At 39.3% G+C, this 18,961-nt stretch overlaps 1 protein-coding gene across 1 annotated transcript in view; it reads right to left on the minus strand.

The window, feature by feature from the left end:
* Window positions 1–10,568: 10,568 nt before the first annotated feature.
* The window catches only part of SEL1L3 (SEL1L family member 3), a 28,796-nt gene continuing 20,403 nt past the window's right edge, over window positions 10,569–18,961 (minus strand). Inside the window, exons 17-23 of the mRNA XM_031066796.1 lie at window positions 17,409–17,499; window positions 17,213–17,297; window positions 15,393–15,502; window positions 13,988–14,115; window positions 12,735–12,837; window positions 12,568–12,640; window positions 10,569–11,765 (exon numbers count right to left, since the gene is read on the minus strand). Of these exons, the coding sequence (XP_030922656.1) occupies window positions 11,656–11,765; window positions 12,568–12,640; window positions 12,735–12,837; window positions 13,988–14,115; window positions 15,393–15,502; window positions 17,213–17,297; window positions 17,409–17,499 (700 nt within the window). The 3' untranslated portion in view covers window positions 10,569–11,655. The remainder of the gene's footprint in view (window positions 11,766–12,567; window positions 12,641–12,734; window positions 12,838–13,987; window positions 14,116–15,392; window positions 15,503–17,212; window positions 17,298–17,408; window positions 17,500–18,961) is intronic.

Raw genomic sequence — 18,961 nt, forward strand, 5'->3', positions numbered from 1 at the left:
AGCAGGATATAGAAGCCAGGTCTGTATTTTGGGGTTGTCCCCATACTCACCCCATCAACCTGGTGGAGCTGTTGGGTCTTGAGGACACCCTGGTTCTTGGGGTTTGGACACCAGGGCTTGGGGCTGGCTCAGATGCAGAGATCAGTGGGGGCTCCTCCACTGACTTTTGTTCAGTCATAGATCTAAGCCAAAATGTCAAATATATGAGTTTTACAAAATGCTCTGTTCCTCACTTATTGCTTTCACATCAGATTTATGATTTAAAAGGCTTAGCAACCTTTTTAAAATGACAAGGGACACTGGATGGCAGAATTCCTGTAGCATACATAGAGCATTTTCAATGAAGTAAGCTCTGGTTAATGGAGAATATCACAGAGCTGAGAATGGATTTCACATCTCACCAGTAGAAAGGGCCATTCCAGCACCATCTGTTGACCCATCCTGGCAATTCTCCTCATTGCAAATCCCAGAGGAATTTAAAATTTCCTCACCTGGGCCAGGTGCCTTGCTCACCTCAGGAGAAGGCATTGACCTCAGCCTCTATAGGGCACAATTTTCAAGGCCTGCCTATGCCTGAATGTGTGTGCTGTATGATGAACAGTAGATAACTGGTCCTGGGTAAGATATCACAAGCAGTCAAAATTGTTGTTTATTTTTTAATGATCACATGTGTTTCCATACATGGAAATAAGAAAATTAAGTAGAAATGAAAAATAATGAAGTAGCCCCCAAAATGTTACTTTATGTCTATTGGATTACAAACAAATGCCATTCAAGATGGGCTGGAAAACTTTTTCCCTGCTGAAAGTTTCAAGCAGCTTTTCAGCTCAAAAATGATGAGAAAATTTGATCTAGAAAAATAAAGCATCTGAAATAGCTAAATTCCTGGGACACAGCTGGGGATGCTTAAAAGCAAAAAAAAAGGATTGAAAACAGCTGAAAAGTGACTGAAGAAAAACAGCTCTTGCTAGGGGCAGTCAGATTTAGGCTTGCTGGTATGAGTCAGGAACAGCTCTGTATTTGTGTGTCTGAAGTTTTGCTTGCGGTGGGCAGGGTTGGTCCTGGATATACATGATAGATGTTCAGTTTTTTTATGATTTGGCACCTGTTACTTGGTTTGAATCCACAGTACTCTAACAGGAAGGAAAAGGGTTTATATTCAGAGTACTTTCTTGAAGTAGAGGAGATGTGGGGGAAGGACTTGTTTTTCTTAGGAATGTCAGAAATATTGTAAAGGATTTACTTATTGAGGATCTTTTTGTTGATTCTTATTACAGTAGTGTTATTCTTTCCTTTCTCTTCCCCAGTCATGTGTTAACTTATGTGGAGGTTTTAAATGCAGTCAAAACTTGTTGTGTTGGTTCTGTGGTGGGTGTGATGGGAAAATACTTGTTGATTATTTATTATGTCTGTAGTCAGAAAAAAGTCTAGTCTTTCTGCAAAAATATCTCATTTCTATCAGAAACTGTCCTGCTGGTTTTGTATGACATTTCATCTGATGTCAAAATTCTTCACTTTTTTTGTTGGTGGCACACAAATCTTGAGGATACTGTTATGTGTGTTCCTAGTTAACAGGGGTCTTGAAGGAGGGTACCGAGAGAATGATTCTATGAACCTAATGGAGGTAAAATAAATTTGTGTTGGGATGTAGGTTACACAGCTCATGAACTTATGCCACCTGTGCCAATAAATGTATATTGGGGTGGACTACCCTTCAGTGGCTGAGATTTATGCTGGGGCTGGTGACACAAAAACTATGGAAAAATATGGAAAATTTACAGGGTACAAGCAGCAGACCCCAGTCAGCCATGTCCTGGACCAGTTATGGATGTTCAAAGTCTGAGATTGCTGCTCTACATCAGCAATCTGACATGGCTTGTGAACTCAAGCTGGGTTCAAGAACTGTCACAGTCTGGACTTCACCCATTGCTGTTGGCTGAAAGGGGACCATTATCTCCTCACTAAAGAGTAGAGATAACTTTCTAATGGCATCTGGGATAGTCCACGCAAGGATGAATCACTCTTGGACTACTTTGTCTTCTGCTGCACAGATGTTTCCAGGAGAATATTCTAAGCTCTTCTGTGCTGTTATAAACAAAGTTACTTTGTAATTATCAGAGAAATGCAAGGAAGACAAGAGAACTGCTCCTCTCTTTCTGTATAGGAGAGTGATGGAGATTGTAAAAGACTCCAGAATACTCTCAGGACTCCAGTGACTGTGGAGTTTGGTTTTTTTTTTTTTTTAATGTGTCCTTTTTCCTTTTGTTTTTCCATTGCTTTCATTTATTTATTATTCACAGTCAAACAAAAATTGCTTTCTTTTACAGCTACCCTCAATTTAAAGCACAAAACTCTGGTTTTGTTTGTTGTGCTGGTTCTGGCTGAGTTAATTTTCTTTACAGTAGCTAGTATGGGGTCATGTTTTGGATTTTTGCAGAAAACAGCGTTGACAATGTAAAAATGTTTGCGTTATTGCCAAGCAGTGCCTACACGGTGTAAAAGCCTTTTCTGCCCCTCACCCCATCCCACCAGTGAGGAACCTGGGAGTGCACAATGAGTTGAGAGGTGACACAGCTGGGACAGTTGACCCCAGCTGACTCAAGGGAGAGTCCATCATACTGAGCACATGGAGCTGGGCAAAGAAGGAAAGGGAGACATTTGGAGTGATGATGTTTGTCTTTCTGACAAACTGTCTTTCAGTTTGTCACTGTTATGTGTGATGGAGCTCTGCTGTCCTGGGGGTGTCTGAGCACCTTCCTGCCTATGGGAGCATTGAAAGCATTCCTTGTTTTGCTTTGCCTGTATTCAGGGCTTTTGCTTTACCTGTTAAACTGTCTTTATCTCAATACACAGCTATCCTCAGTTTCATTCTTCCAATTCCCTCCTCCCATCCTGGAGGAGTGCATGTGAATAAGTGGCTTAGTCAGCTGCTGAGGCTAAGGAGATCAAGGGTGATATAAATATCTAAGATAGTTTAGATCAACTATTCTTTAGTGAAGTAGCATTATTTTGTGTATCTTCAAAAACTGCATCTTGAATTTCTTTCTCCTAGGCATGTATTTGTTAACACCAGTGCAAATATTTAAATGTTTCAAAGAAAACACTTTAATCGGAGTAAGTAAAAGAACCAATTGCAGGTATCTTAGATATTTGCAGAAGAGGTCTTTATTAAACTCCCATCATCACCCCTTCAAATAGTTCTGGAATTATATGAGACAGGGGTAGATATGTAAATCTACAAGGCACAGGGTAGGTATCTAAATTTCTGCTTTCATCTGCAAGTGGTGGTTGGGTAGGTGGGTGCCTGGGGAATTCAAATGTTAGGGTTTTTATAGGCAGACTTATGGCCATAAAGTTATTTACTGCATCACAAAAGAATCTAAATATTCCTGGAATAATGGCATGGGTGCACAAGGTAAATAGGCAGGGGATGAGGCAGGGGTTTGCAAGATGGTTTGGTTCTTTCTAACTGAATTGTCACAGGGGGTAGCAAAGATTTCTTGGAGCGGTGCATAGGTATTTTTTAATTGAAATGCTGAACAAGGAGGTTTCTATCTTTCATATCAGCAACAGAGTGTAACCAACCAGAGTTGCATGCACTATCCCTCAGTGGGGCTGATAGTATCCAAGTGCCAAGGATACCCTGTGCATTGGCACCAGATATTTGAGATATGAAAATGAGGCTTTTTATCTCCTTTTAACACTGTAAAAGCACAGAGGGTATGTTTGCAGAGCACACTAATGCAGTGTCATGCAGGATAGAAGACAGGAGAGATCTAAAAACAGGTTGAGCAGCAAGGCTGCTGCCTGACAGCCTCTGTCTCCTGGCACCAAGGGCTCACACATGCACTTGCTGTGGTTATCTCTGCATGGCTGTCACTCCTCTGGTGGGTTTTGGCCTCTGTAAGGACATGCTTTTAATCAGTGTAGATAACCACTTTTAATCTTAATTTAAATTGGTTATCTGAAGAATGTGGCAATTACTCTTGGCCTTGGAATATTTGGATTCATGTCCCTAACCTATGGCAGCTTTTCAGGTCAGAAAATCAGCTCTTAAATATTGGCTTACTAGTGCTTCTGAAGGCTTCTGGTGATACTATAAAAACTTATTGATGGGGGTCAGACACAGCTTAGCAGTAAAGACTTAAAAAGATCCAGAGGAAAAATTTCAATGGGTAAAGTTGGAAGAGATCAGAGTTGTTGGTATTCTGGTCCAACCTCCCTGTTCAGGCAGGATTACCCTAGAGCACATGGCACAGGATTGCATCTTGGCAGTTCTTGAATATTTCCAGTGACAGAGACTCTAAGACCTCTCTGGGCAACCTGTTCCATTGCTCTGTCACTCACACAGTGGAGTTTTCCTCATGTTCAGGTGGAACTTCTGTGCATCAGTTTCTGACTGCTGCCTCTTGTCCTGTTGCTTGGCTCCACTGAGCAGAGCCTGGCTCCTTCCTCCTGCCACCCTCCCTTCAGGTGCTGACAGACACTGATGAGCTCCCCTCCCAGTTGTGTCTTCTCGAGGCTGAACAGGCCCAGCTCCCTCAGCCTGTCCTCATAACAGAGCAAAACATGTTCCAGGCCCTTCATCATCTTTGTCCCCCTCCTCTGGGCCTGTTCCAGGAGCTCCATGTCTCTCTTGTACTGAGGAGCCCAGAAGTGGACACAGAACTCCAGATGAGCTTCACTAGGGCTTAGGGGCAGGATCACCTCCCTCAGCCTGTTGTCAATGCTCCCCCTAATGCACCCCAGGGTACCACTGGCCCTCCTGGCCACAAGGACACTGCTGGCTCATGGACACTTGGTCCTTCCTACAGAGCTGCTCCCCAGCAGTTCAGCCCCCAGCCTGTGCTGGTCCCTGGGGTTACTCTTCCCCAGGTGTAGGACCCTGTATTTGTCTTTGTTGAATTGTAGATGGGTCTTCTCTGCCCAACTCCCCAACCTGTTGAGGTGAGAGACAGCATCAAAAGCCTTGCTGAAGCTGAGGTAGAAAAAACATTCACTGCTTTTCCCCTCATCCATCCAGGCAGTTGTTTCATCACAGGAAACAAGCAGGTTAGCCAAGCATGATTTATCTTTACTGAGTCCCTGCTGACTATTTCTGATCACCTGTGTGTCATCCATGTGGATAGAGATCCTCCAGAACAGAGGTGCTCCATCATTTCTGCAGGGATTGAGGTGAGAGGCTAACTGGCTGGTAGTTCCCTGGGTCCTCCTCCTTGCCATTTTTGAAGACTGGGGTGACATTTGCTTTCTTGCAGTCCTCAGACACCTCTCCTGATCTCCATGACCATTCAAAGATGACCACGGGAGGCCTTGCTATGGTGTCTGCCAGCTCTCCCAGCACTCGTGGATACAACCAGCCAGGGCCCGTGGACTTGTGGATGTCAAGTTTACCTGGCTGTTCTCTAACTAATTCCCTTGAAAGTGTTCCTTCCATCATTCCCTTACCTTGGTCTCCTGGGTCAGAGATTCCTGTGGGCTAGTCTTGTCAGTGAAGGCTGATGCAGAGATGATGTTTGGGAGCTCTGCCTGCTCTGCATCCTCCCTTACCAGAGTCCCCCTACATTTTGTGACAGGCCCACATTATCCTTTGTTTTCCTTTCATTATTGATGTATTTGAGGAAGCCTTTCTTGTCCTTCACATCCTAGGCCAGATTTAATATCAGATGGGCCTTGACCTTCCTGGCCCCAGTCTCATGCATTCTGAAAATATCCCTATATTCATTCAGAGTGGCCCAACCCTGCTTCCATCTTGAGATGGAATGTTTCCTGCTTACACTTGAGTAAGGACAGGAGTTCTTTAGACATCCACACAGGTCCCTTCACACCTTTGCCTGACTTCTTGCTCATTGAGGGGCACTGTTCTTCAGTTTGGAGAAAGCCATCCTTGGCTATCAACCAGCTCTCCTGAGCCCCTTTTTCCTACAGTGCCTGTTTCCATGGGATTCTTCCAAGAACATCCCTGATCAGGCTGCCTGGTCCTCTGCAACTTCTAATATTGTTTAATTAACTAGCCTAGAGTTTTCTGCATTGGAGTAGGTGTATCTGGGTTTCCCCTGCTGGCATTGTAACCAACTGAACTGCAAAGGTAAACTTGTTTTCTGGGACTAGTGTACTGTGTTTAATTCAAGAATTAAATTGGAAAGGCTATCCATATGCAGCTGGAGCTGGCTTGGAAGAGCAATGCAGGACTGATGAGAGATAGGAACCTCTAAACCTTGTCAGCTGTCTAGGACAGAAGACAGAGCTGATATGGGACCAGGAAGCAGGGACAGCGTTATCGCCACTACTAGCTCTGCAGAGCAGAAGGGGAAAACTACAATCTGGTCTTCATGAAACAAGATAAAGCATGAGTGGAGACACTAATTTCTCATTCCAGCTAGTCAGTACTGATGTTTTTTGGGAAGACTGTCCTGTGTTCTACAAACACAGGCTGAGCACACTTCTCCCAAGAAAGCAAGCCTTCAAAACAGCTCTGACCACGCTAGGGCTGTTGGAAGGCTCACACTGATAAACAGGCTGGTGAAATTGGAAGGACTAATCTCAGTCATTGCTTGGGGGTGGAATGGAGCCTTTTATGGCCTGTAAGAGAGGCAAAGAGTCTTGGTTCATCTGCACAACTAAACTGAACAAGGTCTGGAGGATATGCTTGGGCACTGGGTTATGACTATCTTAGATATTTGGGGGTGTGCTGCTTAACCTAGCTCAAGCCCATTTGAGAAGAATCCTCCTAGACAATGGCTGGGCACCATCTGGGGGCTTTATGGACCAAGACTGGTCAAAGAAGCAACAGATGAGATAAATGGATTCACAGGAAAAGGTTAACTCATCACAAGCAGACAGCAGAGCCTGGCCTTGGTTAGTTTATCATTATTAGTCTATCCAGGGAGATTTGCTTATGACTTGCACTATCACTATTGCTGCATAAATCAATTTCTCAGCACATGGTGTAATGGACAGACAGATAATGCCAAGAAGGTATCTCATTTCCTGCCTTGGCACACTATCAAAAAAGGGTGCTAGGCTTGCTAATGGACTTGCGCTTTTCCCTGCTCACCTGGCATAACTGACAAGAGCAAATAGCAATGCTAGGCATTAGGAGCTTTCTGGACAGTTCATGAGTGATTAAGGAGAGGTCAGTGTGGACAAACGAAAGAAACAACAGAAATCAAAAAAAAGCAAACTGGGGAGGGAAGCAAGGTCAAGGAATATGTTAACAGAAAGATCCCTGAACAGTTACAAACAAAGCTGTTGAAGCCAGTTTTCTTCTAAGGGGTTATTTAGATGCCCAAAGGTGGATGGGTAGGATCTGATAGCACTTGCCAAATAACTCAAGTTCCTTAAGCCAACAGGCACTCAGCACTGTTGGTGCAATTTCAGTTTGGAACATCAGTGCCTCAGAATATCTGATCTGCTGCAGGTGATTTGGCTTCTGTTTGGTTGTGGTTTTTGGGTTTTTTCCCTTGCTTACTGTAACTCTTACAAAAGTATATACTGCAATAATGCAAGTATTTTCCATTCCATTTGGGTTACTCATGTCTCCTTATCCGGTCTGATTTTCTAATTAACTATAGATTCACTTTTCTTATTGCAAATATAATGAAGTCTCCTGGCACAGGAATTGGATACTTAGATAAATAATGAGGCTATGATACATTTCCAATACACCTGTATTCCAGATACTGCATTTTCTTTATTTACAATTTTCTGTTGATTATTTAGTAATTGTTTTTGTCACCTACTTCTTAGAAGACAGCATAAGAAATTGTTCCATGCTCAGATTCCCTTTGATATTCTTTAGTTTTCTTACCCTTGGACTTTTTCTTAAAAAAATCCAGCCTTTTATTTTGGTTCTCTTCCTACATCCCAGTCTTTTAATAGAGTTCACGCATTTATGGGAGGAAAGTGAGAGTCTATGGATGGAATTCCTCTGCCAAAGCTTATTCAACTTGTTTCATGCCTTTGTGCTTTCATTCAGGATAAGGGTCAACAGCCAGTGTTAAATGTCATAGTCCATTAGTCAGTGGGGGCAGCTTACACAGACAAGAATCTGCTATAAATCAATTATCTTCACAGACAATCCATGTTTCACATGTAGTTTTTAAACATCATCTATGCTTTTCTAGTAGTTCAAATGGGAATACAAAATTACCAGCAAGGGCTATGTTTATAATATGTAATCAGTACTAGAATTAATTCAGAAGTGTCCCCTCTATCACTAAGTAACATTGATATTGCAAGGTGGTAATATAGAACTTTAAGTCTGGTCTCATGCTTATTTATTGGGATGCAAAGCTCTTCACTGTATGTTCTGGGAAGCAACACCATGCAGCCATGGTCAGTCACCACCATATGGATGCCTCCCACATTTGGTGCTGTCCTGCTACTACCCTACCGTGTGATTCAGAGCTGAACAAACCTCTCAGCATAGATGCAAATCTTTCATAACTGAATTGTTTTCTTCATAAAGCTGCAGTTGGTAACTACTCAGAACTGCTCAACATTGACTTCTTTTTCTTAGCTTATCTTCACCTATCTGATTCTCCCTTCTTCCCACAGCGCTTTGATACATTGCAGGCAGCAACCTCTCTCCCCTGTCCCTTTCTGTAACACACAAATCCATTTACTTGGTGTAAACTGCATTCATTTGAGATAATTTGGCACCTATTTTGTAAATAACCCTTCTGAAATTCTTTCCTGTCCATAATTTATTTGCTAGAGATGATTCTGAGCAGAACCAAGGGAGAAAGAAAAATGGTCAGCACTTACCCTGCCTTATGCATGACCTGTGTTGTTCAGATGGCTGGACTTCCACCAAACGTGTAAAAACAAACTATATAGAACAGTTCAGCTCTACAGCTGTGATTTATTGTTTCCTTATTCCCACCCTGAACACTCAACATGGGCTGCAGAAAATATACACTTCAGTGATCATGTTTCAATTTACGAAAAATAATTCTTGATGCAGCAACTCTTTTTCCCTTCTATCCCTGCTTTCCTTGTGGATGTAGCAAACTATGTAGCTGCTTTGTGTAAACAACCATTCTCTTTCTCACTGGGAATTGGTTGATTCTCTAGGTTGTCAATAGGCCTCTGGCTTTTGTAAGAAGTGAAGGACAATAATGTAACTAATATTATTTTAGCCTTCAGGATTGCCAGTTTATTGTGAAGAGCTGCTTATCTTAGAATACTTTGGTAGAACTCCTGATGTAATAGGTAACAATAAACAAAGATGAAACTATTAACTGCTGGCGTCATGAAATATATTGTAGCTTCAGCAATCACCTTCTGAAATATAGATGTTGAATTGTGTTTCTGGCAGAACTCTTCAAATTATTTAATTACTAGAGTTCAGAACATGGGCTTTAGTGAGGAAAATAGAGTGAGCTGGAGTGCTAACACTTAACCTGTGTTTACACAATCTAAACCACTGCTGCTTGGAGAACTCCCAGATTGCAACACATAGGCTGCAATCACATCACCACTGACAAACTCCTATGGGATTAGTATTTCACCAGGGGCTTCGGCTTTGCTACATGTGACATTTGTAGCAAAATACACCTTTAATGTGTAGCTAACTATAAGCAAGACTTGCCTTATGCAGGCCCAAATAGTATTTTGTGAACATCTAACTGTGCATGCCATTTGCTACCTAACCTAACACTGTGCCTATGTTGTGACATTTGTCTGCTTGTCTTCAAGGGCTACACTTGACTTTCTGCAGCGCTTCTGGGTTTACCATCTAAACCTGATCCAGTTTTAATACAGATGCAGAGTCTTCTTTTATTAGCTGACAAAAATACAGCTGAAAGGGCTCTTGAGATAGCCATATCTTTGTGTTAAGGAATTTGATATAATCAAATTTAGCTGCACAAGTTTTTGCAACTCAAAAACAGACTCAAAAATAACGGGGACCATTTTCAATGGATATCAAATAGACATACTCTAACCCCAGCGAGTACAACAGTTTAGTACGTAAAAGTCAAGCTCCTTCCTAACACATTAAAATACCTACCCATACATAGAAAGAACAAAATATGTATCTACAACTGTACTAAGAACAAAAAGTATTCTTTGCACAGTTCTTAATCAAATAAATGAAAAACCTGGTAACATGACACAATTTACTTTCTCAGAGGGAGGGGGAGGAGCTTTAACATCTTCATTTTTATCCCATGACCTGTCAAGGGAGCTGCTGCCTCAAAGCATCAACTCTTCTCTCAACACTTTTGAATTTTCAGTTTTCTGCAAGTGAAACATGCCTTGATGATATGTATGTATAGACATTTATATATAAAAACCTCTCTTGAAGGTCAAAGATTTTTTTCTTTTTAAATCATTCTCTTCTTACTGAAACCACCTATGCCTTGTTCTTTTGTTTTGAAAAATAAAACAAAATATTCCAGGTTTGCTCTGTGAGAAGACTGTATTCCTCAAAGAAAGTGAAAGCTGATTGTTGCATTTGAAGCTAAGAAAACAGACATGTAAATAATGATCTTGAGAGATTGCACAGCAAGACAGTATTTCATCCAAGAGGTGGCTTAAAAGAAATTCCTCCACATACAGGCTGAATTAAAAAAATATTTTTATTTACAAGAGTAAATTATGTAGTGCAAGGCAAGTGGATTTAACCCTCAATAATGCATAGATTGATGCAATTTATAGTCTGAGATCTACATCATTTTGCAGAGGTGACTGCACACCTGCTGTAAAGGTTAGACCCTTCCTACAGCTGCTTTACAGAGAACTTTAAATCAGACAGAAGGTATTTGCACTCCATACATGTTATCCATATGTCCCATCCAACATTTATCAAATACACTGTCACTTAAATATGTGTCTTTTAGAGTAATTACAGAACATGAAATAAATCCTTGCCAGTGTTATCTACAGAAGAATACAAAAATAATTTTTGTTCATTTTGTGTTACCTGATCACACTTGAATATTCTTTTATTTATTCATTGGGGAGCTCCTTTCTTGGCAGGAAGAGAAACATTTTGTTGTGTCCACCAGGAAATGTGGATGCTTGTAAAACTTTGACTAAAAGTCAGCAATAACTAATATGTTATGACCATATTGCAAATATTCCTGGTGTGTTTTCTTTCAAAACAAAACACTTTTCACACTGAAAAATCAGCACGGAATATAAAATGCCAAAACCTCATTTTTACTATTGCATGTTCTGAAGTCCTGACTGGTTTCCATGGAACTTGGAAAGTATTGGCAACTGGGTTTCACTTTTATATAATTGCAGTGATTCAGACTTGGAAAATGTTGCTAATTTCACCAATAAATAAGCTCAAATGCAGTAAAAGCAATTTAATAAGACATTAGACTATAAGTAAAACCTCGTTAAAACCTGTGGGATGTTTGCTTATTTTTCAATTAGGCACAGACTTTGCAGGCTTCCTTCCAGGTTCTTCCATGACATACAGTATGATCATGTGTTTGGTATAGTGAGATAATCTGCATCATCTGTTTGGAGTTAAATAAATTATAGCAATGGTTTTCCTCTGTAGTGGAGAAGCCAGATCAGTGAACTTCCTTACAACTTCAGCTGTTGGACTGCATTATTAATGCCATGTACAGGGTTGGTTGCCAGTTCTTAGATTCGTAGTTGTTCATATCCTGTCTTCCTTAAGAAAACTGCACTTCAGCTGGTGACTAGAGGACTCTGAGGGTTTGACTCCTGCTGTGATAAATCATTTGAAAGCGTAGGTTCATCTTGCTGTACTGCTCTGGTAGCATCCTCACTGTCATTCCCTAAGGAAGAAGGGACATCATGTGACAATGGTTCTGACCTTCTTCCAGGAGAACTACGAGCTTCAGAAGAATGTCAAAAGAAATTATTTAAGAAAACCTCACTGTGTCTAGGAAGTCTATTCATCAATATTTAAGTGTTATGTGGATGTAAAATTACATATAAAGATAATACGCAAAGGCTTGGAAATACTGAAAGAAGAATATCTATAACTATAAACTTTATAAATTTGTTGCATGATTCCCAAGTTACATAAATTAATAGCTAGTAAGAAAAGAAAGCAGGATTTCACAATTATTACGACAGGTTCTGTAACTTCTGACTGAATGCATTTGCTGATTCTGTTACTGGTGTTAAGAGTCTGAACTGACTCTTACTAAGTTACTCAAATGTACCAGTTCTTGGAACCTCCCTTTTTCTCCCACCTTGCATCTGAAGAGATTCAATCCTATGAAACAGGAAACACACTCTGACTACATACTGCAGAGACTACATAGGCAATCAGTGTCATATCATTACTGTAACAGTACTGCATGTTGAGAGATGGGGAATAATCACACGCAGTTAGGGTTTGTATTAAGAATCTCCTTTAGCAAGAGAAGTTCTTCAGAAACCAACAGGTTTAAAGTTATGCTTTGCTTCATCTACTCCTTTTTAATGATCAAAGAAATGACTTATGTATTAAAGAAGCCACTGCTCAGAGGTACTTCTATCAAATCTAGACTTCTGCTTTCATTTTTGAAGGTTTTACTGACCTAAAAAGATCACTCCTCTTTCTTCAATTTTACTATGACACATACTTACCAGACAAAGACTGAAAAGACTGCACTGCAAATGCAACAAGAATCGATAAAAGAAAGGTTCCCATGAAGTAGATCTGTGATGATAATTTTAAAAATATAGTTAGAGCAGTGCAAAGCCAAGCTAGAGTTCCAAATGAACTGTGCATGTAGTAAGGGAGCAATACATACCAGAGTAGAGTGTAAAACATTGTTCCAGAGAACTCTCATGTAAAAATAAAGCAATGCTAATGAACATGGGCTAATTGATTCTTGGTTACTATTATTCCAGCACCTACAACAAGAAGATAAAAACAACTAATTAGTCCACCTCCACAATTTTGTGGCATCAATCATCTGGGGCTCTCAAATGGGTTTGCAGAACCAGTAATTCAAAAAACAAATGAATATCATCATCAGTATCCCATACATGGTGAAGTAAAAATTCAGAAAGATACTAGCTTAAACTTATTAAGCACAAAATACCTTACTCTAGAAGCGTGTCTTTTTATTTTCTTAATAGTCAACAATGGGTCTAAGCATCCAGGCTACACTTTCAAAGCAGTCACAGAACAAGCTCTGATGAATGTGAGTCAACAGCAGAAGGACTTGATTTAAAATTAGATGTACAAAATTTAGTTGCCTACCCAGAACACTGGTGCCAATAGTCCTTTCGAGACAATGCGCTCTAATAGAATGAAGTTAGAGCTTGAAGAGTGTTTTTGGTGACTAGCACAAGGTATCCACCTCCTGTGGGATGAGCTAAGCAGCTTTCTTATTTCTATCAAGCAAGACTTCACCTACCAGGGGAGTTTAGACAGCTAAATCACAGGCATCTATTTTAAGCTTCAATTGATTCTTTTCTACAAAGCTAAGGAGGGAGTGATGACGTGTATATATAGATATATACCTTTTCTACATAAATTTTGTTATAAATGTACACATAATTTAGTTATAGTCATAGACTGTGCATATATATATATATACATACACACACATATATATAAATATAGAAAAGTATATGCCCTGTGCCACAATATCTGTGCCAGCCTGGACATATTTGCAGAATCAATAGGGAGGATTGCTATTATCCCATTTACACATTTTCAAGTTCTGTATTAAATTATGCTGCATTTAGAATTCAACTACTGGTTTGGACTGCATACAAATCACCAATGCCTAACTTAGGAACTGAAATATTTCAGGAACTGGAAAAGACCTCCTGGATTACTGAATCCAGGCTCTGCTATTTCAGGTAACCACATATAATCAGGCATAAACTGAAATATAATTAGGGAATTTAAGAATTTCAAGTATGTTGACCGTAACCTGCCTTAAATCACAACAGTGAACAAAGTTAATAATTACAGGAGGTGCTGTCCTCCAGAGTAAATGTTACTCACATGGAAAACCAGAAGATGCTGATTAATGCAAAAAAGACTCACCTGTAATACAGCTCCTGAAGAAGTGATGTATTACTAGAATGCAATGCTTGATCAATTTCCAAGTGATCCAGAATGTAGGATGGTATGGAGTTGCCCTCTTCCATGACAAGAGCCAAATTGAAGAAACCCTAACAGTAAAAAAAATTCACACTTTTTAAACATTAAATTTTCATATCTGTATTTAAGCACCAAGTATCTAAATAATTATAAATGTCCTCCCTAAATTTGTCAAGTACAATGTGATATTCACTGAATAACTGAGTGCCTTTTCTCCTAACCATATACTCAGGTAAATACGGAAAATGCAAAAGAAGCATTCAGATGTTGTGACACTGTTTTCTTAGCTCATATCTTTTCCCAGAAGGTTTCTTTCTTATTTTGAATTGTTCTTTAAGTCCATTCACCATATCAAACTGTCATTTTTTCTCCTAGGGAAATACAGAGTGAAAGCAGAAATGGATTTCTATTTTGTTACTGTTCAATTCCCCTTCACATAGCTCCACAGATCAACAGAATGTGAATAGTGAAATTTCTGAGAGTAGAAATTTCCTCCAATTTAAGGACAATTTAAGTCCTTAATCTTATGTGTTGCTTATTTGGGCAAGTCTTAGGGAACCCTGCATCTCTTCAGAGTCATGAAGATGAACACACATGAGACATTTTACAGGATTCCCCATCACTTTGACTTTCATACTTTAAAGTAACTATTTATGCATCTCTTCTTTCCTTTGCTAGTTTAGCAGTAATGTTTTGTCCCAATAACCTCAAAACAAAACCCACCCATGCTACCTTTGATAAGTTCACATACAAGACACCATCTGGGGATACTGCCATAGGGACAGGGAGAACAGAATATTGCACCCAGGACACTTCAGGAGGGCCTGAAAACAGGAAACTCAGTGGTGAAACACTGCATGTCTTTGGTGATGTGACATGGTGTATTCTTTAATTATAAAGCATTTTAAGATGAAACCTTTGTTAGTGAACAAAATTCACCCTGTGATTTACTTGGTATAATATACCAAGGGAAATGGGCTAGTCTTTTTTTTTAATCATAAAATGGCAGAGGACAGGACTGGAATACAACCCAGTCTATTAATTTTTCCTCATACAATAGCAAAAATACTGAGGTCACAACTAAGTCAATTGCATCAAGGTAAGGTAGCCCCAAATTAGGCAATTTACCTTTAGCTTACACAGCAGCCTAATTCTAAGACCATTAATCTATGCTAACTTTATCTTCTATTATGAAACAGCAACTACTGACTCACAAGGTATTTTGAAATAATTGTAACTTATTCTAGCAGGTTTCTTTGGTGTAGATGAGGCCAAGCAGAAGAACCAGTCACAGCTAAATTCTCCAAATGTTTTACACTCCAGTGTTTTGCCATGAGTGCAGACCCACCTGTGAATCCCCCTCCAAGGCAGCCTGGGCATACATCCGCATGGACAGCTCCAGGTCTCTAGACTGGTTCTGGTAGCCATAGTAGTAGAAGTCTCCCATCTTCAAATAAGCTGTGGAAGAAATCAGCAGAAGATCATTTAGACCATTTGCAGCATTAGAATTACCCAACTATTAGTGTGATGGAGAAATTTACAGTAATTCTGTTTAAAGCACAATACTAAAAGACAAACGTACTCTTTCTCTCTGGTTGTCTCTGTGGCTACTTTATATCAGCCTCCCACTGAAAATAATTATTCTTGATGAAATCTCTCATTGTTTCTCTTTAATGAATTTAATGAATGACATTGCTTTTACAAAATCTGAGGCTTGAGAGTCTTTATATTTCATTCCTTCTTCACTTGCTAAATCTGTCTTTGGACAACCCGAAGCCTTATTTAGTCAGATTAGCCCTACTAAACTGATGAAACTTAAAACCATGTCATCTATGTGTTTGCTCTGTACCTAACACTGTGGTGGCTGAAACTTTCCCAAAAGTTAGAGAATGTTGCTGCTGATAATTTCATTAGTTTCAAATCCAACTCAACCCAGGACAACAGTAGGGATACAATTCTCCTGGTCTAGAAGGGAGCAGTGCCTAGCAAACATTTTGCAAACATCTTTCTGTGACATTGCACAGAAATGAAACGCATCAAAAGAGAGGGCACTGACCCAGACAGGAGAAAGCATGATAATCTGTGCTACTGAATTTAAAAACTCCTATGACTGTGTCTACACTTACCTGACCTAAGCTTTCCTCAAATCATTTGCAACTCTTCTACACTTAGGCTTGTATCTACACAAGAAAATCCCACATGTTTTTACAGTGGGCTGAAATGGAATGACAGTTCCATCCTATGAGTCTGACCTTCAGAAGTTTTTCTCATGTGAGCTTGTACCAAAGCTACAGTGGATCTACCAAAGGATCAACCAAACTACACCTTGCTAAGGTGTTTACAAACTCCTCAGGAAAGCTAACAGTGTTTGTCAGCTCCTCTGGCTTAAGGCTATATCCACGTGGTATTCAGTTTCCACACTTTTAAATTTCGCACACTGTGTATTTAAATGAATAGCATGAATTATTTTTACACTCCACTTTTCCACATGCTTGTTACAAATTACTGAAGTGCTCCTGTGAGACAATCAGATCAATGTTTTCAAATATTCAGTAAAGCTTTCAGAGACACCAAAATGACTTAGCTATTGAAGTCCTAGGTGTAGTAAAATTTAAGGCCTGAGGAATGTAACTTATTTGCAAACAGAACTTAGAGAATCCTTTAGCTCTCCAAGGTAAGCTCTACCAATGTTGATAAACTCTGTACCCTAAGAGGAAAACTAATAATAAATTAGATAAGGAATCCCTTAGCCTTTATTAGCTTCTCATGACTCAATTACGATATGGAAGTATATTTGCTTTTGGATTTTCCTTTTGATAAACCAAACAGCATGAGCTCCTAAAGTCTACTGCTTTTTTTTCTTAAACTTTGAGTCAACTGCTCAGACTCCTAAATATCTAGCCCTTCCTCAGGGCTTATCTTTTTTATTTTATTAAACTTTTAACCATTTAATGTAATAAAAAGGAAATTTTCAAAAAAAAAGTGCTGAAATAAAACACTTTAATTACCTTTAATTACCCTGATATTCTTATCAAAACATGAATGATTAGCAGGAATTAATCTTCCCTCCCTCAACCTGCTTACTCACATAGAAGTTGTGACAAATGCAGTCCTTGAAATTAAAAAAAAAAGTAACCTTAAAATTTAGAAAGAATTCCTTATACATACCAAATGATGGAGCATTGACTTGAGAAACTGAGAAATTGTAGTATCTCCAGACACAATCAGTTGCTAGGTATTTTCTTGCTAGGTCCTATAAAGAAAATAATTGATTCATTCATATCCCAGGTAAGAGACTAATGGCATATATTATCATTAACAAAGGGTCCTTTCAGGATAATGAGTTGTGAATTTATTTACTCACTGGTCTTTCTTCACAGATGTGTGCTAAATTTGACTGTGACACTTCAATCCCAGTTTCAGCTGCTAAAATGTAATGCAGCAGAGCTTCATGCCTAATGTTAGATAAAATAAACTGATGAAAAACCTTACAAAAATAACATGCATTTTACTTACAGTTAAGAAAAAAACCAAAAGCACTAAACAAATGTATAAAATTGCCTACAAGCAAAATTTTGGTACAAAGTTTCAGAGCAAGAGGCTGGGAAACCCATGCAACAGCGACATATACAGGCAACGCTTGGTGTAACTAGCCAGGCTGCATCTCAAGAATTTGCAGCCCTTTTCTTTCTTGCACTGAAGCTACCGGCTCCACTGTGTGCTTACTCTGAGTGCCAGACTGATGGGAAAGAAGAATTGATACTAAGCACAATTCTCTATTTAAATGTTTCAGATAAAACATTCTTAAAAGACTCTACTTTAAAAAAAATCTATAATTAACTTAGCTGTGTATATATCTGTCTAACATTCATCTGAGTATTTCTTTGGTATGCTTTATCTTTCATTTATGTGACTTGTTTTTTTCTTGTCGTTTTAGACAGAGCTTTTTGAAAAAGAATTTGCCTTTCCTTATATTTGAATGTATGAATAGAAAAACAGTTTCTGTCCCTCTAAGGACTTTATGCATCTCACTGACTGTAAAGCAAGTAGTAAAACTTAACATTGTATTTGCAGTATAGCAATTCAGTATTTTGATACTAGATGAGAGCATCTCTCATATTCTCTGCCACTCATCTACTCTATACTAGGAAGATTACACATTTAAAATTAAGAGGAAATCTATAAAATCATGTGTGTAGTTTTAAAACCCAAAACAATAAAAAACCCCACATGGTGTACTTTTTTCCTTCTGAAGTTTCCTATTAAAGAGTAGTGCTGCCAATGATTTTCTCCAAAACATAAAGGTAAAAACCATGGCAAGTTGCAGGGTTCAATGGCTTGTTTAACTGGAAGCTAACTGGAAGATATGGTCAAATACACATTTGGCTTCAAGAGTAGCTGCTTAAGCAAAACAACTTCAAATCAAATTGTGAAAGCAGTTGCTCTTACAGAACTAGCAAGTGTAACCACCTGTTATCCAGATATTTCTGCATGATTACAAATTTTCCTTGTACTTGCCCTGTAAAAACATCTAGTACAAGAGAGACCTGGGACTACAAAAGGAATTAAAGGGAAAGCTGGGAAATTGGTTGATCCTTAAGTCTCAAAGGGCACCTAAGAGAAGAAATTCCATTTACAACCTTTGCATCAGTCTTTGAAGATCAAACTACCATGACAGACAGATGTGTAAAACATGTGGCTGCAAACAATGACTGAAGAACACATCATTTGGATGGATTGGCAGTGCAACGATTTATACCTATGCAATTTACACCCTGGCATCTCAAGTAGGACTCCAGGAGATTTTTCCTGCTAGTTGTTGAGCCCAGATTCCTTTTTGGAATCTTTATGCTCTACCTGTCATCTGCTTGTGGACTGCAAAGTAAGCTGGGCAGAGTCAGCTTGCACAACAGAACA

Source organism: Geospiza fortis, unplaced genomic scaffold, assembly GCF_000277835.1.
Source record: "Geospiza fortis unplaced genomic scaffold, GeoFor_1.0 scaffold40, whole genome shotgun sequence".
Classification (NCBI taxonomy): Eukaryota; Metazoa; Chordata; class Aves; order Passeriformes; family Thraupidae; genus Geospiza; species Geospiza fortis.